Consider the following 19,305-nt stretch of genomic DNA (forward strand, 5'->3'; position numbering starts at 1 on the left):
CTGTCAAACGATCATGATTTCAATTTCAAATTCACTCATCCTTGACAAATGACAAATGTCAAACCAAGCCAGTTGAACTTCTTTCGCATTCACTTATGATTCTACATGGTGACGTAATGTGCAAGGTATTCGCGATTGTGCGAAACGCATACAATTCGTATTACACTTTCTACCATCCGCGAAAAGAAATGCTTATCTATCGACATTCATAATTGATTTGTTCGCGTATGGAAGCTGTAATTCATTTATGAAATGATAAACTAAGAGTAACATTAATCACTATGAAAATTATCATTTGTTGCCAGACAATGTAGTCAACAGAATTAAATAAATTCATTTTATACATTGAGTTTTTGTTACTTTTCAATTGCAACGTATATCAAACAATTTCATTATGGAAATAAATTTCTTAACCCTTTTTCTATTTTTATAGCAACTTTCTTATTTAGAATAAGACTCGCAGATATAATATTGATTTTATACTCTCAAATTTAATTTATTTTGAGCTTAATCTTTTATAATTTTTATAATATTGCGTCTGTTTATAAATTTCATAGTGCTTCTGCACGAACAATTGGATTCTGAATGTTTGTATATTTTTTATTATCTCCAGTTCTCTGTATAATGGCTTGAAATAACCTCCCATCATCAAAAAGTGGGGGAAGGAGTCACGATTGGCTCGCGAGCCGTCAGTTGGCCAATTTTCAATGTTACAAAACTACCATACCAAACAGGACACAAAATATTACACGTTATAACAAATATTACTCATTTCACAAAATAAACAGATCAAATAAAAATATACAACAAACAATGTAACAATACTATACTCTGCTAGAAAAAGATAATTTTTTGTTAGTTTTCAGCTAAAATTTCGTTCCGATATCTTTTGTTGGAAAAGTTGTACAAAAATCCCATTAAAATTTTCGATTCGGTCCATTGTGCTGCCCGTTCGCTCACTTTTTGTACGGAACAATAGATTACGAACACATGCCTACACGTAGAAACGTTCGTTCGATAGAAAACGCGTGACAAATTTCCAGCAATACATTTTAAGTCGTGAAATCTACGCGAGCTCGAAAGAAGCTGTTTCTCGTCCCAATTAGAGGGGAACGAGTCAGGGTACACTGATACTTTGTCGGCTGTTACCGTTCCGTTCTCTTACTCAACGAGAATATTAATGATTCGTCGATGGTACTCGCGTACATCTCGACTAACCCGATTCTTCCTAACGCACGAATTCTTCGTAACCCTCGTATTTCATTCAGAGTGTGTCATCCATGTGTGCACTGCGTCGATGGCGGTTGTTGAAAAATCGCGACTGAAAAATGGACGTCGACTACTACACGCTGGAATGTTTCCGTCCAGCGAAAATCGATCTCTTTTAAACAGCTGGCCACGTACAGAGCTTTTGCACTACTTCGCCATTCGGGGGTCATTTTGAAACTCATTTTAAAGTTCCATTCATAGCAAGCGACTTTAATCAAGCATACGAAATTATTATTAAAAAATTGTAAAAATACCTTTTATTTTTGTTGTCATGGAAACGATAAAGTCGTACAAATTTTATTCACGTATAACAAATAGCAATTTTAGATTAGATTTAGATTCATTCATTGATTAAATTCATTAATTTATGAATTAGAATTTATTAACGAATTTTTATATTATGTTATAATATTTATAGTATACAATAATGGTAAAAAATAGCAACGAAATTTACGAGCTAGATCAGAAAATACACCCTCTATAAGCGTTCAACATATATGCTACTCGAAGCGTGAAAAAGCTTTCCGCCCACAACTTGTACTTGTCTCAAAATCGACTGTAGTCAAAATTTTAAGGATGATTTTCTCAAGCATTACTTAACTGAATATCATTGGTATAAAAACGAGAATTAAAACGTGCGTATTTTGGAAAATAGCTCCCAAGATTTCACTTATTATTAATTGGACGTAAACCATTTATATTGCAGCATACGTTCCGCCATTTTTAATGAAACTTTGACAGTATATTGTGATCAATGAATGCTTATTATTATTGCTGATATTGTTCGAGGCATCGAAGAGATATGTATTTTCATCACGAAAGTCCGAGCGCAAAATATTAAAAAAGAAGCTAAAGTAACCAAATGACAGGAGAAGTTAGCTAGCAGGGAACTTTTCGCTGCTAAGAAGAAAGAGCCCTATAGTGCCTGAATAGCTGATTAACCGTACAATATAAGTTTTCAACTTCATCACTGAAATAACAGGTACGAAAACTTAAATCGTGTTTCGCTTGAAACCACACTTTTCAAAACAGTGATAATTCAGAAATACTTATAAATTCTGCCGTCTATTTGAATAAAATCCAAAATAATTTTCATTTGTAAATAGAAAGTGACAGGAAAGTTTTAACGACCGTCATTTTAGTAGTTTTAAATTTTTCCGAAAATTGTAAGTGAACTGATAAAAAAGATACTTATAAACAAGACTTACTAATTTTAAATTCCTATCTATGCAAAAAGAGAAAGAAAAACCAAGGTCTACAGATAGTTAGGGTAATTAGAATTTAAAACTCTTCATAAATTAAATAATGGCAAGTCAAAAAGGCATAGAAATTCTGAATCTCATAAACCGATGATTTGCTATAAATCTAGAAACTTTTTAATACAAAAATAAGCAATTTCTATTAAATAGAATAAATATGCTTATTATTCATCTGATTAGAATAGTAAAATCGAGCCTGTGATAGAAAAACAACCATATTTTAATTTATTAATTTTTCGCTTGATGTATCAAAGTCTACATGTTGATTTTTCATTATAAGAAAGTATCATCATTTTACACTTTTAAATTTAGAGAAAAGCGTGAGAATGCATGCACTGATTAGCTAATCAAATGTAAAATTTTTGAATGGTTCTAATTTTATGTGCATACCTAACTAACATGGTAAAAGTGGAATGTAATTCAAGACCTACGACAAATTCTCTTCGTGAAATTTACCTAACCCAATAAATTGCTTCCCGCACAATTAACCCTTAAAAGACAGAACTTCGTTTGGGCCATTTATTCCTGACCTTCTCGATGGAGAGAAGACCAGACTCTATTTTCTAATCTATTTTAACAAAAAACATTACTTAATTCAGAATCGGTTTATTACAGGAAATATTTCGTTCATATCAAATAAGTAGAAACAAAACACAAATTTTGAATAATTGTTTTTTTAAATATCAGTTTGATAAATTGAAAATTGGAAGAATTCGAAACCAGTTTTCAGAAACTTGCAATAGAGTAAGAAATACTTTTGTGTAAATTTGAGGTCCCTATAGATTGAATTAAATGGTTGGCAAACGTATGAAATAAATATTCAAAATTAATGCTTCTACTAGTATTTTACTATTATTAAAAATATTCAGTAAAAAGAGATTTTATTAACAGTACAAATATCAAAAACCAAACTGAAAACTAAGAAACTTAAATTCAAATTATATATTTAAATAAACTGTTCATTACTTTTAATTTTGCATTTCTTATTTTTCACATTCCTATATATCAACACAATTGTTCTAAGTTTTCTCACATGTTATTATAGATAAGAATAAAAAGAAAGAAATAAAAAAACTTGAATAACGTCATCTCAATGAGAAGAAACAAAATGGCTGCTAAAGATTCGTTCGATCCATGAGAAAATTTCACGAAATTCTTAGGTTCTTTTATTTATGAACACAAATATTTTCAGTAATAGAAACTATTATAATTATAATTTAGTTTTTATAAATTGTGACACTTTTCGTGGTTTCTATTTTTAGATGATATGAGGTTACTTTTGACCTCGGTATAACGTACAAAAAAGAAAAGAAAACCCATAAAATTTCATTTCTACTCTACGAGGTCTGCCAAAAAATCTTTCATCGATCATCCAAGATTACCTTTCGTATGTGCCGCTACGACAAATAGGAGAACCACAACGTAATAAACATTCTCGTAAATACTCCAAGCACCGTGGACTTCCGCGGCGAACTGAGAAACGCGGGATTCAATTTCCTCTCGGGAGGGCTCGCGGACGAAATTCTCGAAGAATCCTTCCGGTGTCGAGTGTCACGAATCCGCCGTTCGACAGAAGACGGGGTTTGACAAACGAAACGGGAACGAATGCACAGCTGGCTGGAAGGACCCTGAAAAATGCCAGGAGATCGAGAAAGTATGCGACGGACGCAGGGGGAAGCGCGACTCCGGATCGAAAGCTCCGCTCCGCTCGTACCTTGACGACGAGGCGGAATGGAAGCAGCAGCTTCAGTCGCTCGCGAACCTCCACCGTGTAAGCGTCTCCCTGCGTTCCGAGCGGTGAACTTTCGCGCACGGCGTCGTCCACCAACGCGTAGATCGCGATCGACGGGTGTCGTTGATCGCGACACGGTCTCGATTCGTCCCGATGCAAAGGCCAAAGTGAAAACCGTGAACAAGGATGAGGACAATTCCGTGCATCGACCAATTCGGCGCGTAAATCGAGACTAAATTGGGAAACCATGCGGACGTGCTTGATTCTGATCCTTTGCGCCACAGGTAAAGCAACGGTTCACGACGTGTTAGTTTCAAAGTGAAAACGAGGGTGGCGATCCGGGTAGACGGAGAGGAGAATCGAGAGATTTTTTAGGTTTTTTTTTTTTTTAATTGGAACCAATTGGATCTTGCAGGCAGTGAAAAGGCGGAGAGAAAAATGCTCGATGCTTGATTTCTTTCAGAGGGAAATTAATTTCACCGGGAAAATGTATGTACAACGTGTAATTTGCGGAAGTCCTTTGAAACGGTATCTTTTGAAACGGGCTTTTGGGAGGGGGGAGATTGGGACGAGAAAGAGAGCTAATTATCAAATTGTGTTGATGAAAATTACTAAATTAGTTGAATTTAATAATTGCAAGTGTTTATACTATTTATACCGAATGGTGATTATTGAATTTTGTATCGTATACTCAAAAGAAACTTGCTCTATTCAAATTGGTTTCTACACAGATACATAACACCTTTCACGTTTGCGAAGTTGAGCCATTTGTCGCGCGATTCTCTGGATGAAATTTGTAGATACCTAAGAATAGAAACTACTTCGAACGTTATGACAAATCACTTTCGAAGAAGTTTGTATTTTCTTCGCGGTGGAAATTAATAATTAATAACAACGCAAGTGTGCTCCCCGCAAGTTTCTGTTTTCTATTTATTTTATTGAAATAAAATATTAAATAGTTTATTAAAATTCTCACCCAGTGCAATATGCAAGTCATTAAATGTCAAACGACGCGTTTACAAGTTGTGCATATCGATGGGTTACGCACTGCGTTAATTAGTACAGTAGAAATAAACATGACTAATGGTGGTCTTAAGAGGAACCAGGTGACTTGATAACACAATTAGTGATCCTTATCTTCACACCCGAATCATTCAAAGTATTATGAGGCAGCAGATACGAAACGATGATATAATCAGTATCGTATTCGAAGGTTAAGAATCAAACAATTAATTTTCCCATATAAAACTAAACAAAATCTAAAATAAAATCTATATACCGTCGTAAACATTTACAACATAAGATATATACTATTTAGTAACACTATTTAGTAAATGATATTTTACGTAAAGAAATTTATTTTGAATGGCTTCGTGACAAAGTGGGAAATGGTTCGTATCTCAAATTTTGAAATAAGAAAAGAAAAAATGTAATAACTCGTAATTAAACTTTGTGTAAAAAATTTCAAAAGATCTAACCATTTGTTTACGCTACGTTTCTTAATTAGCGTCGTGTTAGAACGCGTGTGAGTCTTCGTAAAACAAACTGGAGAAATATTGCTCAACCGATAGGCGAATCTCTCGGAATCCAAACTGATCACCTTCGTGAAATGGGAAACAGAGAAAATTCGTGTTAAATATTATTTTTTTTTTTTTAATTCAAAATTTTTTTTGTTCAAAATTAAGGAATTTATCTGTCGATAAGCACCTATAGGATTGTAACATTTCTTGTTACATAACTTGACATAGGCCCAATAAAAAATAAGGCCACACATACTATTGAATACCTAGAAGTCCGAACTGAACTGAACAGATCGGCCATCTATTTTTGTTAGAAGGTACGTGAATCTGCACACAGAAGATCAGATACGATGGTATTGAATCACATCGCGAATGTATCACAAAAATAGAGCAACCGTCAAATTTTCATCGTTAAAACCGTTCGACATTAAATTGACACAATTTTCGGAAAACCTCGTTGACAAGAATTGCACACGTTTGAGCACTGAGAATACTTTGTGAAAATGAAATTCTGTAATTAAGCTTTCATACCGGGGAACTCGACTATTCTTTATGCCAGGCGCATTTACAAAATTTAATTTAAAAGTACAAACGTTCCATTTCTGTCAATATTGCACGTTGCAAAATTATTTAACTTGGTCAGAAAATAACCGATACTAAATTTATATATTCTATAGATGCTAAAGATGAATATTCTACATTTTTACATCCATTTAAACAATTTATGATTCAAATATTCTAATAAAATTCTAATATTATTTTCATAAAAATGAACTGTATTTATCTGTTTTGTTAATCGTTTGAGAAATTCATTCAAGATTAAGTTATTTCAATTTTTAACAAAACACAAATTAATTTTGTTTGATGTTGGAAAATTAATTTTTCAAAAAATCTATCCTTCGCATTTGCTAAAAAATTACTATTTTCAACGATTGAAACTGCAATGTAGTCAAATAAAATAACTTCAAAAATTTAGTAACAAAATTTATTTTTGTGAATGAATTTTATTATCGTTTTGAAAAACGAAATATTTACGCGAAATATTTGTCGATGCATAGAAATTCCATACCGCTGATAAAATATTAGAATTATTATGCAACCATTGCGTTCAGCAGACGTAACCTTGTATGTATCCTATCGATCTTTCGCGAATGAATGAAAGTAAAAATCGTGGGAAGATCTACACCCGCATTATTCATGAATGCACCATACACATGTATGCGTACGAATTGCGTACAACACTTGTAGCAACGAGATCTGAATAGAACCAGTTGTTATAATATTTGAATGCTAATTACCGATAGAGTAACTCAATTATCAAAGTTCACGAATTGCACATTCCTGGAAACACCTAATGTCAATAAATGTATATCTGTCATTTATATACAAAACCGGTTTCAAACTGTATTTCGCCGGCGCGACACCGCATCGTAAATATACGCAATATTAACAATAGACGAATGCTAACAGTACCGTATGGTATTTTAGAAATGCGATAAAATGCATCGAAAGTACTGTTAGCTAGGTGAATATGGCAGAAAATAACCAAATGGAAAACGGAACTGAATATTGGGGATTACAAAATGGACGAATAAATGTGGAATAATTCAGGATTTATCGTACTGAAAATATCATTCTTTTCAAGTCACAATGACAAGAATGATTAACTGTTAAAATAAAACGAATTATGTATGCAAAATATGTAGCCATTTTTCATGCTACAGAAAATCGTATTTTCCAATCAAGATTGTTGAAAGAATACAATATGCAATGCATTTATTTTAATTTTCTATATCGAAGATACCTCGTTCAAAATAATATAGTTTGTTAAAAATTACATATATTAAAATTACAATACATTTATTTTAATTTTCTATATCAATATACAGGGTGTTCGGCCACCCCTGGGAAAAATTTTAATGGGAGACTCTAGAGGCCAAAATAAGACGAAAATCAAGAATATCAATTTGTTGATTGAGACTTCGTTAAAAAGTTATTAAAAAATTGAATTCAAAAATTTCAAAACGTTTAAAAAAAATTATTTTCAGTTGCGAGGATCAATTACAATCATTTTTGGTGAATAGATATAGCCCCGAAATCCTACGCACTTTCGAAAAAAAAATTCATTACTGAAAATATAATGTCTGACCATAACAGTCTGGTTACCCTGAAAAAAAAAAATTTCAAATCGTTCTGAAAAAATTATTTTTAGTTGCAGGGGTCAATTACAATCATTTTTGGTCAATACATATACCCCCGAAATCCTACGCATTTTCGAGAAAAAAATTCCTTACCCAAAAACCAATTTCAGGCCAGAAATCAATCCCCGAAATTTCATGCGTATCTTTAAAACACCATAACTCCTGAACGGATTGAACGATTTTAATGTTTAAAAAAGCAAACAACGCGTATTTTGATGTAGAATATGTAGAAATTTTAACAATAATGAAAAAGTTGTTCTTTGACCCCGTAAAATGAGAAAAACCACATAAAAGTGATCCAATTTTCAAACAGCCAATACTCCTACAATAGTGAATATATTTCAATGAAACTTTTTTCTGAAGTAGAGCTCATGGGTACCTACAAAAAAGTATTACACAACTTTTCTGTACGACGTCAAATAAAATTACTAAAAATCAAAAACGAATTTTTAAGAAAAATCGACAAGGGGTAGGTGCCTAAATTTTTCCACGAAAAAAAAATTTTCCAAATCGTTTTAGAAAAATTATTTTTAGTTGCAGGGGTCAATTACAATAATTTTTGGTCAATGCACATACCCCCGAAATCCTACTCATTTCCTAGAAAAAAATTGAATAAGGTGTGAAATTCTTCGACATAATTAAAAAATTTCAATTCGTTTTGGAAAAATTATGTTCGGTTGCGGGGGTCAATTACAATAATTTTTGGTGAATAGACCTACTCCCGAAATCCTACCCACTTTCTAGAAAAAATTCTGTACGAACGGAACTTTAAACGTCAATAACTTTTTAACGAAGCCTCCATCAACAAATTAGTATTCTTGATTTTCGTCTTATTTTGGCCTCTAGAATCTCTCATTAAAATTTTTCCCAGGGGTGGCCGAGCACCCTGTAATATTACATAAGAATATATGATATATATTATGATACTATTTATTACTTTATTTGAGTAGATAATTTTCTACCAATTTCAAGTAGAAAATTTCAAACACTACACTGAACAGTATTTACAACATAAATACCTATTCTTAATAGACTATGCGCGTCAGAAACTTTGTATCGGTTGTGCAATTTAAAAAACTGAATATTTGCAACGTCATGCGTTGAAGGCAAGCATTTCCAATGTGACCTAAAAATATGTATCGTTTATCTGTACGGAGCAATTATCGGAAATAAAACGTGAAATATAAACATGTACAGAATAGCACAATATTTAATTAAATGCATTGACAACGGAGCTATGATTTGAAACAATTACGTGGAGGACCACCCCGTGAAAAAAACCTAAAATAAAGTTCGTAAGAAAGAATCTTTTAAATAAATAAGATTTTAATTAATTAAAATCTCCGCGTATTATCGAATATAAAAACATCGTATCTTACAGCGTCAAATTAAATTAAATTTTTTATAATACACCACGATCGATAAAATTCAATCAAGATTATTTAATCTTACATTTTCAATAGACCAGAATCGGAAACAAGAATAAAATAACAAAATTACAATATAGTAATGAATGTGCATTGTAAAGAATACAAAGCAGGTCGTCGTGAATTTAAAGGAGTTGTCGCCACGCAATTCGAATCGCGAACGCGAGAGCTTCGACGATAACGCAAATGAAACATTAAACCGCTGTAAGTTGCAACTCAGTTTAAAAATAATGCTAGAACATGCCCTGAGCTTTCAACGCGACGAACAAGCGATTTTAAACGAAACCGTAATGGAACGCATACTTTCGCGACAATTAAAAACGGTGACACAATTTTCCTCCAAGCAAAACGTAAGGTGTACGTATGAAATATTTTCACGATCTTTGATCGAGAGTAACAATGCGATCGTGGAACGTATTAAACGCGATACGGAAAAAGAAATTTTAACAAAAAGAAGTTTGCAGCACGTGGCCCTGAGAAATATTTAATATAATTAAAATCGTCAACATTGCGAAGGAAATCAATATCCGTATTAATATATCTTTTCTTTGAATAATTTTTAATGAATTACAGTACAGTCATTTTCAGTCATTATTCCGAGTTAATATTTTCAATCTCGTATTTTTTTATTATATTTACTATTCGTCACATTTAATTTTATTTTTCATTCTGGGTTTGCTCCGAAGGCAAAATGAGGAATTTAATTATTTCTAATTGTATTAATTACTTATCGAAAGTAGTCCAAATAATTCGTAACTTATTTTAACGTATCGGTACCGTTCCTTCTCTGCGATAGAGGAAAGCGAAGGATATACTGTGGAATTGTCACCTTGCGTTTCCGTCATGGCGATTACTATACACGCAGCGCCATTACGATCGATGCACCACATAACTTTCTCAGATGGTATCATCCACGGTCCACGAAACGGACAACATCAAACGAATTAAATTGGGTTAGGAACACTCCACCATACGCGGAAGTTTAATTCGCGTTAACGTTGAGTGTGAGTGCTGTAAAAGCCCCACTTGAACCCCGATGCTACCGACCAGTCGGTTATTGAAAGCAATCGTCACAATGTAATTGTTATCATTATCGTCACACATTACGATTACCATTACATCACTGTCATCGTTGTCCCTGCTGCTAATTATCGATAACCATCCCATCGGTAACTATACGCAATACATAAATTTATTATCAGTCACGATTTTATCAAGCAACGTACTGTTCAGTGATGACTTGTTGGCTAGGCACGCTGATTGGCCGTAGCGTAATAACGACACATTCGATGGAATACAATTCCATCGCCTGACAAAGGACGCGAACGAAACGTATAGGGACAGAGTAGGATAGGGCAAGGCATTGGCGTAACCGTACGCTCAAAATACTAGCCATGAATAGAATAAAAATGTATCTCTCGTGGTTATGGAGACCCTACTACTATGTAGCATAACGCCAGAGCGGGCCACTATGGAGGAAATAAGGCGGCGCGTAGACCTTCTCTCCTTGCCCTTGCCCCGTTTAGTTTGTAGGTGCCTAGCCAACAAGTCATCTCTGAATAGTACCATTCTTCCACGAAAAGAAGGCACAACGTGTTTACATCCCCAGTGACCACCAATCAGCGGACTGCAGCAAGAGTGGGGATGTAAACACAGTGTGCCTTCTTCTCATGGAAAGACGATACAATGCTATGTCTACCATTTATTTATTCCAAACAACAAAACGTTAGCTACGATTATTAATTATTTATATTATCACTAATATAGTTCGAAGTATATTTTTAGCGTTATAGTAGAGATTTGTTTCAAAGAGGTATTATTATTGCCACTATTTGGGAGTATATTTTAAAAACAATTGATCTTGTTTTATTTCAGTCTATCATTATTGCCCTGTATCTGTGACTCTTACATGAAAGTATGTAGTATTATCTAGAATCTGCATCTTATTTATTTTCTAGAATTGAATAATTTTTTATTACAGCTTCGTGATGTTTTTTTCTCAAAAATTAGATAATGTAGATTGTTATTATTATTAACAGATTTAATTATTAAAAATTAGAATAGACTCCATTTCCTATATTTAATTCGAAAAATAAGTGAAAAAGATCGTGTATCGCGTAATTGCAGGGGGAAATTTTTCTCGAAAATTAGAATTAATTTTCTTTCATCGTATTCTTTACGAGCTGCAACTAGTTGGCTCGCTTGCAGTTATGTCGCACTCAACAATACGGGCGAATTAAAGTAGCCACCGTATATTTCTGTTTAAATAGATTGCTACGCAACTATTAATAAATACCAGAGACTATTAACCTTCTTAGCTGGTGGTACCGCGTGTAAGAAAAATATACGCTTTCGCGCGATAATCGGACACCAAGCGCCTGAACCGCGAAGAAATAAACTTTTCCGTCTAACAAGTGCCTAAACATCGATTTAAATTTCTCAAAGTAATATTGGTTCTGAAATATATTTGTATTTGCAAAGTGTTACAAGATGTTGTTTTAGATTTACTAAACGGTGCAATAAAATTCTATAATAACCACCCTCTGAGTCAGTTACTAAATATTTAACTGAAAGATTTTCAAAGTTTAAATGTTTTTTAAATTATTAACGAGAAAGTCGTATTTTCTTACAAAATTAAGGGGTCAAGATTAATTCTAGAAATAAAAAGTTGAAAATAAGATATTTGCACTTGGATTCGTTAAAAAAATAATTTGATGGAACGAGTATATTTTTCATTTTTTCGTACGATGCAAATATCTTTCAGCTACACTTTATCAGAATCAACATTTTGAAAATTTGCAATTGCAATTTGGACCAATTATTTAAATTATAAAATAATATTTAAACGTGTAATAAAAACGAAACTTTGATAAAAATGTTTAAACCATTACACTAATATTTTGTACGAACATTTCGTTCTATTACCAATGAAATTTTAAATAAATATTCGCGTGAAAGACAAATATTAAATTTTTCCATTTTATATTGTCAATTCTGTTTCGATCAGTATATTGTCAAGTCCAACAAGAGTATAAATAATTATCGTACATGGCATTCCATTCTAAGAAATAAATTAATGGAAAATGCAATTTCATAAGAAGCTAGAGTAAAAAAGGGTACACCTGGAGTGAAAAATTTCTTAAGAAATAAATATTTTAATATAAATGCTCTCGGGGGCAAAGTACAGGGGATCTCTCTTGTACGAGAATTCTAGCTTTTACGATCCATCGACGGTTTTTTGTGGTCCAACGTTCGTTAAATTTATTTCATCTGCGTAATGCAACCATCTGCAACCGTTCATCCGTAAAGAACACACGGTTACATAATCTTCAAATCGCGTTCAAGGACTAGGGACACAAATGAATCCACTCGTAACGAACACAACGGAGATTTATCTAACCCGTGATCAGATATTTTACTCGGATTTCCTCCGATTGTGTCCATAAAAGAAGAGCCGCGAGACGAAAGAAATTATTGCATGCAACGAACACGACCGTAACACTGAACTACTTCGCCTTAACGCGTATTACAGTAACGCATGACGTAACAAATTTGCTATTGCATATTCCTACCTACATTCACCCGTGCAGTCGTAATATCAGTTATGCATGGAAAATAATAACTATACAAACGGGAAATATTTCTTGAATACTTTCTTCAATATTTCTTGAATACTTGAATACTTTCAAAGCTTGTGTCAAAACATGAATCAAAAAACAAGATTAAAGAACTCTCGAAACGTTTTGCAAAACTATTGCGTTTGTCCAGAATATCTTAACTTTATTACGAAAGCAAATGAATATTTATTGACAAAGAAATATTATCATTTGGAAACATAAATATTTTCTGTTCTTAAAAGTAGTGAATTCGTTAACAAAGAAATATTATTTGGAAATATAAACATTTTCTGATATCTCAAGAATTCGTTGGCAAAGGAATACTATTATTTGGGAACATAAACATTTTCAACGTAGAAGTGAGCGTGGTCAGGAACCGTGACGATGAAATTTATTAATAGTGAACAGCGAGATATGATCTTCGTATACGTGAAAAATTCTGCAATGAAATATTTACGCGCGGATAATTATTCTAACCGAAATCAATTATCGTATATTTTAAAAACTTAATGAAATTCTTTCGGGGAAACTGGCGATTTCGACGCAAAATAAAAACGACAGAAGCCTGTAAGAATTATGAGCAATAGTATGGTACTTGTAGCTATTAATCACACTTCGCGTAATAGCACACGACAAATATCTCGAGAATCGAAATTAATCAATGAAATGTTTTATGATTTCATCGTTCTTAAAAGTCTCGTTTTATCTTGCATCTCGCCAAGAAATGCGAATAATAAACTTCAAGTCTCGTTAGCAAATTTGTCGTTGTTTCAGAAAATATTTTTCATTTTCTAATAAATTTATTTTAAGTTTATTTTAAAGATTTATTGTACTGGTTGATGTGACATAATTAATAATATCATAATGGGGTCATATTTTATAGGCGAATCATTAATAGGACATAAATGTTCTATCGTCCTCTCTGAAACGTTAACATTTATTAGAAAATGTAGGTCACCAAACCCATTTAACAATGTGGCACCATCATGACAGTTATGCACATTATGCACAATAAGCATGGAAATATTACAAAGGCAATTACGTAGATGACTCGTTGCTAATTGATTACTTTCATCAAAGGGTATCTACCCCTTTAAAACCTGGAATTTGAGCACCATTTTTTTGGAAACGTTTTATTAGCTAATAATTATTTTATAAATATTTTCATAACCTGTTCATACGAGATATATCTATGAATCATATTGAACATCTGAAAATTATTAAATGTAAAATATCATTTCGCCAAGTTCAAAAAGATTTATCACGAGCCACCGATAAACCTAGTAATATTTAATATATAATAATATTTAAGTATTATTTACATTAAAAATCATTTATTTCTGGTAACACAAACTGAACGAACGAAATGAACACATAAAATTTTAATTACAAACATTAATAAATTATCTATTGGGCTAGAATTATTTCTAATTTTTGAAAGCAACATATAAAAAATTTTTAGAGTGCAAAGGCTTAACAGTTTAAAACAATTTAAAAGATTCAAGGGGATCTCGATAAAAATAAAAATTAATTATTATATTGAATATACATCCTCTTTGATGCTGAATAATTTTGTTTGAACATAATTTTTGGAATGCAAAGGCTTAACAGTTTGAAACAATTTAAAAGATTCAAAGCAATCTCAAAATAAAAATTAATTATTAGTTTGTGATTAGTAATTAGTAGTTATGAATTAGTTTGTGTTTAAAACAGTTTACGAGTAATTTATAGTAACTAAATTAAATTCGTTCGCCTTGTCTGTTAATTAATTTGAATAATTGTTAAGTTATACGATTTTTCAGGCATATCTGCTGCCGTGGTACGACCTTATAATGTCAGTATTAGTTCACCAGTTGCGAACCAGTCGAGAATCGGCCGACAGAATGAAGCTATAAAACGTTTCGCCTGCCCCATCGGGTTCTTCCGATTGAAAAGATATTGCTATTATCTAAGCGCAGGCACGGCGCCCTGGAGGGACGCCCATTTTCATTGTAAAGACAGAAATGCCACCCTGGCAATTCTCGACAGAAATGGGAAAGACAGAATGCTGAGAAAATACTTGATGGGCGATCAATTTAGTGAGTAAAATTTCATTTGATACAAAAAATTTCAATTATATAAACGTTATTTATACAGTGAGTCAAAGTCTTAAATATTTCAGTTCGTAAATATTAAGACACGCGATCCATTTCAAAGATATATTCAACACAAAAAAGTAATAACAAAAGTTGATATAAACAAGTGTTCTGTTTGACCCTGTTTTCAATGAAGCGTTTAAGAAGAAACTCGAAAATGGAGTCAAATGAAACACATGTTTAGATCAACTTTTATTATTGTTTTCTCATGTAAAAGCGGACAAATGTTGAAAACGTTTCAAACTCGTGCCCCAGAAGTTTAAAAAATTATATACCTATCTGAAACTACCGCGAATTTGAAATTTGAATTTTTTCTCTGCAATTACTTCGCTTTCTTGCTTCTCAATGTAAATTCGAAAAAATTTAACTTAAGAATATTAGAGTATACAAAGTATATCGTACGTAACTTTTCCTTTTAAGTTGAAAATGTAATTGACTATGAATAATATAGAGTCGAGATTAATTCAAATGTAGAAAAAGTAACCGAATATATTTTTCACGATCTGAAAGAACATTTGCACGTATATATTTGAATCTATATTTCAGCGAAATTAGAGAGATGGATCGGCGGTATATACAACTGGCAAAAAATGGTGTGGGAGTGGGGTGTGACCGGTGAAAAAATGGCTTTCCAAAATTTCGGTAAACCTCAAACCAGCCGGTCGAACCAGCAGTATGCATGGCATTGCATTACAATCGATCCAACCCTAAAATATAAATGGAGTCCGCGAAGCTGCGTCGAACGAAAACATTTCGTTTGCGAAGTACCAGCAGGTCGTGTAGGTAAGAATCATGCCCAAGTTCTCTAGATCGACTCTCATACCCAGGTGTGCAGCTTCAAACGACGGAAAACCTCGCGAGAAAATATTCAAGATAGAGAATTTTCAAAATATTCATAAAAAATAATAAATAATGTAATACGTGCCTCGTTTCGAATCTAGCCAGAAGACGTAAGAAGACTACGGACCCGTTCGCGCCGCAAAACCAAAGATTAAAGCCCAGAAAGAAGGGCAAGAAATACACGAAAGAGCCGCGAAAACCAGGCAAACAGAATAAACAACGACCAGCATGGAGAAGACATTGGGCGGAACAAAATGCGAACGATTGGTCGCATGGTGTGAATATGGGTTCAAGGCCACCCTACAAGTAAGATTTCTCTGATACTCGTGTACAAAAATCTGCCGCTTGCAAATAATTTCTTTGAAAAAATTTTCCTTATTAATTAAACTACCAACGTTTATTTAAATTGTTGCCAAAATCATGCTAATTAATTTGCAAATTACTGGTACTAGTTTCTATGCACTTATTATTACGCGTTGAATCTTTTATAAAAAAAAAATTGATTGATCATAGGTTATTTTATAATACAAAAGATGCAATTAAACAACTAGATTCCCAAATTACACCTAATATAATACGTTGAATGGTGGTCACTGATGGCCTTGACATTTTTATAAAATATTCAATTACACTACTGTTAAGAATGCTACAAAATAGGAAGTACATCCTTATATTACTAAATATTTTTATTTTTTATACTATTATTTGAAAAAAAAGACAGAGGTATTTCTAAACATGGAAAACTATTTTTTATAACAAAAACCTAATAATACAGAATACACAGGTTGTCTCAACCAAAAATTTCATTTACATGCATTTGTAATAATACTTATCACTAAACTATAACAGCATTTATGATTGAAATGCATTTTATTTTAACGTAAAGTTTTTAAATTTATGTTATCACTATTTATACAAAACTACAAAAAACTAATATATATTTGCAAATTTGGACACCTAGATAGCAATAATATTTCACTCAATAATTATAAACACTGGGAATGAAATTGTCAATACATACTGTCACATTTCACATCAAAACTGACCCTCTCAAATATATTGAAATATTTCTTACATCTCCAACTACTAGCGGATTTAGAAGAACTCAAAGGGAAAGGGGGGAACAAATTTTAAAATTGAAGAACAAGTACGACTAAAAATTATAAATAGAAACAGAAATATTGAAGTTTCGATAAACGTTCATTTTTCATTGAATAAAGAAATTCAAACAATTACAATTCAAAGTAATAGATAGGGGTAAATAAGACCTTGTAGCTTTCTTATTTTATTCCATTGACTCCAATTTTATCTAACGATTAACTATCCTTCCAATCTTATAAAATCATGTAATTAATGACATTTAAATTTCCTTGTACAGCAACAGAACGATGTATTCGAAGAATCGAATGCGACATCACCCGAACAGAACTCAACAACATTATCCTCAACGAAGGATCGAACAGATCCTGCCTCCAGGACAAGGATACCATGTTTTTCAGGGTGACGGACCTAATCAAGGCCCGCAAAGTTTAACGGATATAAACAAGGTTTTATATCAATTCTCTGGCAAAATGAACGATATAGCGAGCGAAGAAGTCCTCCGAAAACCATGAAAAATTTATCTAACTCTTTATTTGATAGCTTTAACTATTAGCCCCCTAAAATCTATCTCGTTCGTCTACGTTTCGACCGTGTGTAAATTTTGTACCGCAGGATATATTTTAAATACATTCTGTATTATTCAAAATTGCTTCTAAGTTTGGAGATTCGTGAACATTATTAGAAACTTTTAACTTATCGAATAAAGAGTTAACCTTTAAGCATTTCTACGCGTTGCTTCCAACAGTTCGGATACCGTTTACATTATGTTGAAACCGAACACAGACTGAAATAATTTATTCATTTAAATATCGGCGAAACACAGTCTCTCATGTTCCTCTGTCTGAATAGGTGTTAGATTCTTGACGATATTGTCTTAGTTAGCAACATTACCTCGAATCGGTAGATTAAGAATTTTAACATTGGTGTATCGTATAACGAAGAGTGTTCAAATTTCATCGAAAATTAATTATTAGTGTATCTTTTTATTTACGTGATTATTGTAATTCTCGAACCCGATTTTCGCTTATTGCTAAGTGTGCGACATTCGAACGCATTTACAAGATGAAACACGATTCATACGAAACGAAATTAAACGTGATTAAAATTATATTTTAAAAAATTTTTAAACTTTTACCAATTAGACTGATATTAATTGAAAAAATTCTGCAATTTCGTTCGTTTACTTTCCTTTAATGAAGGGGCTTTCTTGAGGATTAAATTCTTTTTTAATGAATACCTTTGATTATTTAACGCAAACAAGTCTTTTGCAATGTTTGTTTCGCGTGATAAATAAATGTTTAGAATAATAGTGTAATCATTATAGCACGTTGTATATCACAAATAGTCAAACTGCTAAAGAATCATTACTTGTATCTTGATTATACTTCAATTCTCACGTTATTTAAAAAAATAATATCGTTATATAGCATATTTCTCTACCAATGAAAAAATGTATTGATTGCATATCAATATTATTCGAAGAATTATATATATTCGAGGTCTGCAAACATTATTATTTAGTACGCGTTATTAATGTACCGACCAGTTCGAAGATTTTTATTTTTTATGTTTTAATTTAATGATATTGTGTAGATAAGTAAAATAGAATAAAACTTTTTTACTACTAAACCGTTTCAGGATTCAAGTTAATGAAACTACATTTTAATTGTAATCCAAATGTTTCTAAAATATTGTGCGATGTGCTTAAATATCGATATATATGTAGAAAATCATACTCGAATTTATGTAGAAACTAATCTTGTATGTGTAATATGGTCTCAACGTAATAGAGGCTTTATCTACTATTAAATTGCATTGTATTAGGCAACGCCAATCAGAAACGTTAATCAAGTAAACTTATTGACAGCACTGATTAATGAACTATTTTGCACCATTTCGTTTGTAAATACGCTAATATAAAAATCATTTACACCTACATTCTGTATTTAACGACAATGTACATTACATCAATAAAAAGTATCTGACAACTCATTGCTATGAAAAATAACTCACTGATCTGTAATAATAAACGCACTGTTTAAATGCAGACGTTTCTAAACAATTTTGAAAGCATTGAAAGTGTTACGAATATATTTATGAACAAGCTGATAACGTAAATCGAGTTTAAAAATGTTATAAATTTCTTATAGCTTTCATGTTAAATATAATTCAAATCTAATACTAAAATATTAAAAGCATTTTGT

The 19,305-nt window shown here is 32.3% G+C and overlaps 2 protein-coding genes across 3 annotated transcripts in view; one reads left to right on the forward strand and one right to left on the reverse strand.

The window, feature by feature from the left end:
* The window catches only part of Barc (RRM1_TatSF1_like and RRM2_TatSF1_like domain-containing protein barc), a 99,080-nt gene that overhangs the window by 77,969 nt on the left and 1,806 nt on the right, over positions 1–19,305 (reverse strand). The window lies entirely within an intron of this gene.
* LOC143341699 (uncharacterized) lies at positions 4,267–19,093 on the forward strand. The gene is made up of 5 exons (XM_076764743.1): positions 4,267–4,544; positions 14,828–15,103; positions 15,707–15,943; positions 16,102–16,306; positions 17,379–19,093. Exons 1-5 carry the CDS (start codon positions 4,508–4,510, stop codon positions 17,611–17,613), a joined length of 990 nt encoding a protein of 329 aa, XP_076620858.1. The 5' UTR covers positions 4,267–4,507; the 3' UTR covers positions 17,614–19,093.

This window comes from Colletes latitarsis, chromosome 1 (genome assembly GCF_051014445.1).
Source record: "Colletes latitarsis isolate SP2378_abdomen chromosome 1, iyColLati1, whole genome shotgun sequence".
Taxonomy (NCBI): domain Eukaryota; kingdom Metazoa; phylum Arthropoda; class Insecta; order Hymenoptera; family Colletidae; genus Colletes; species Colletes latitarsis.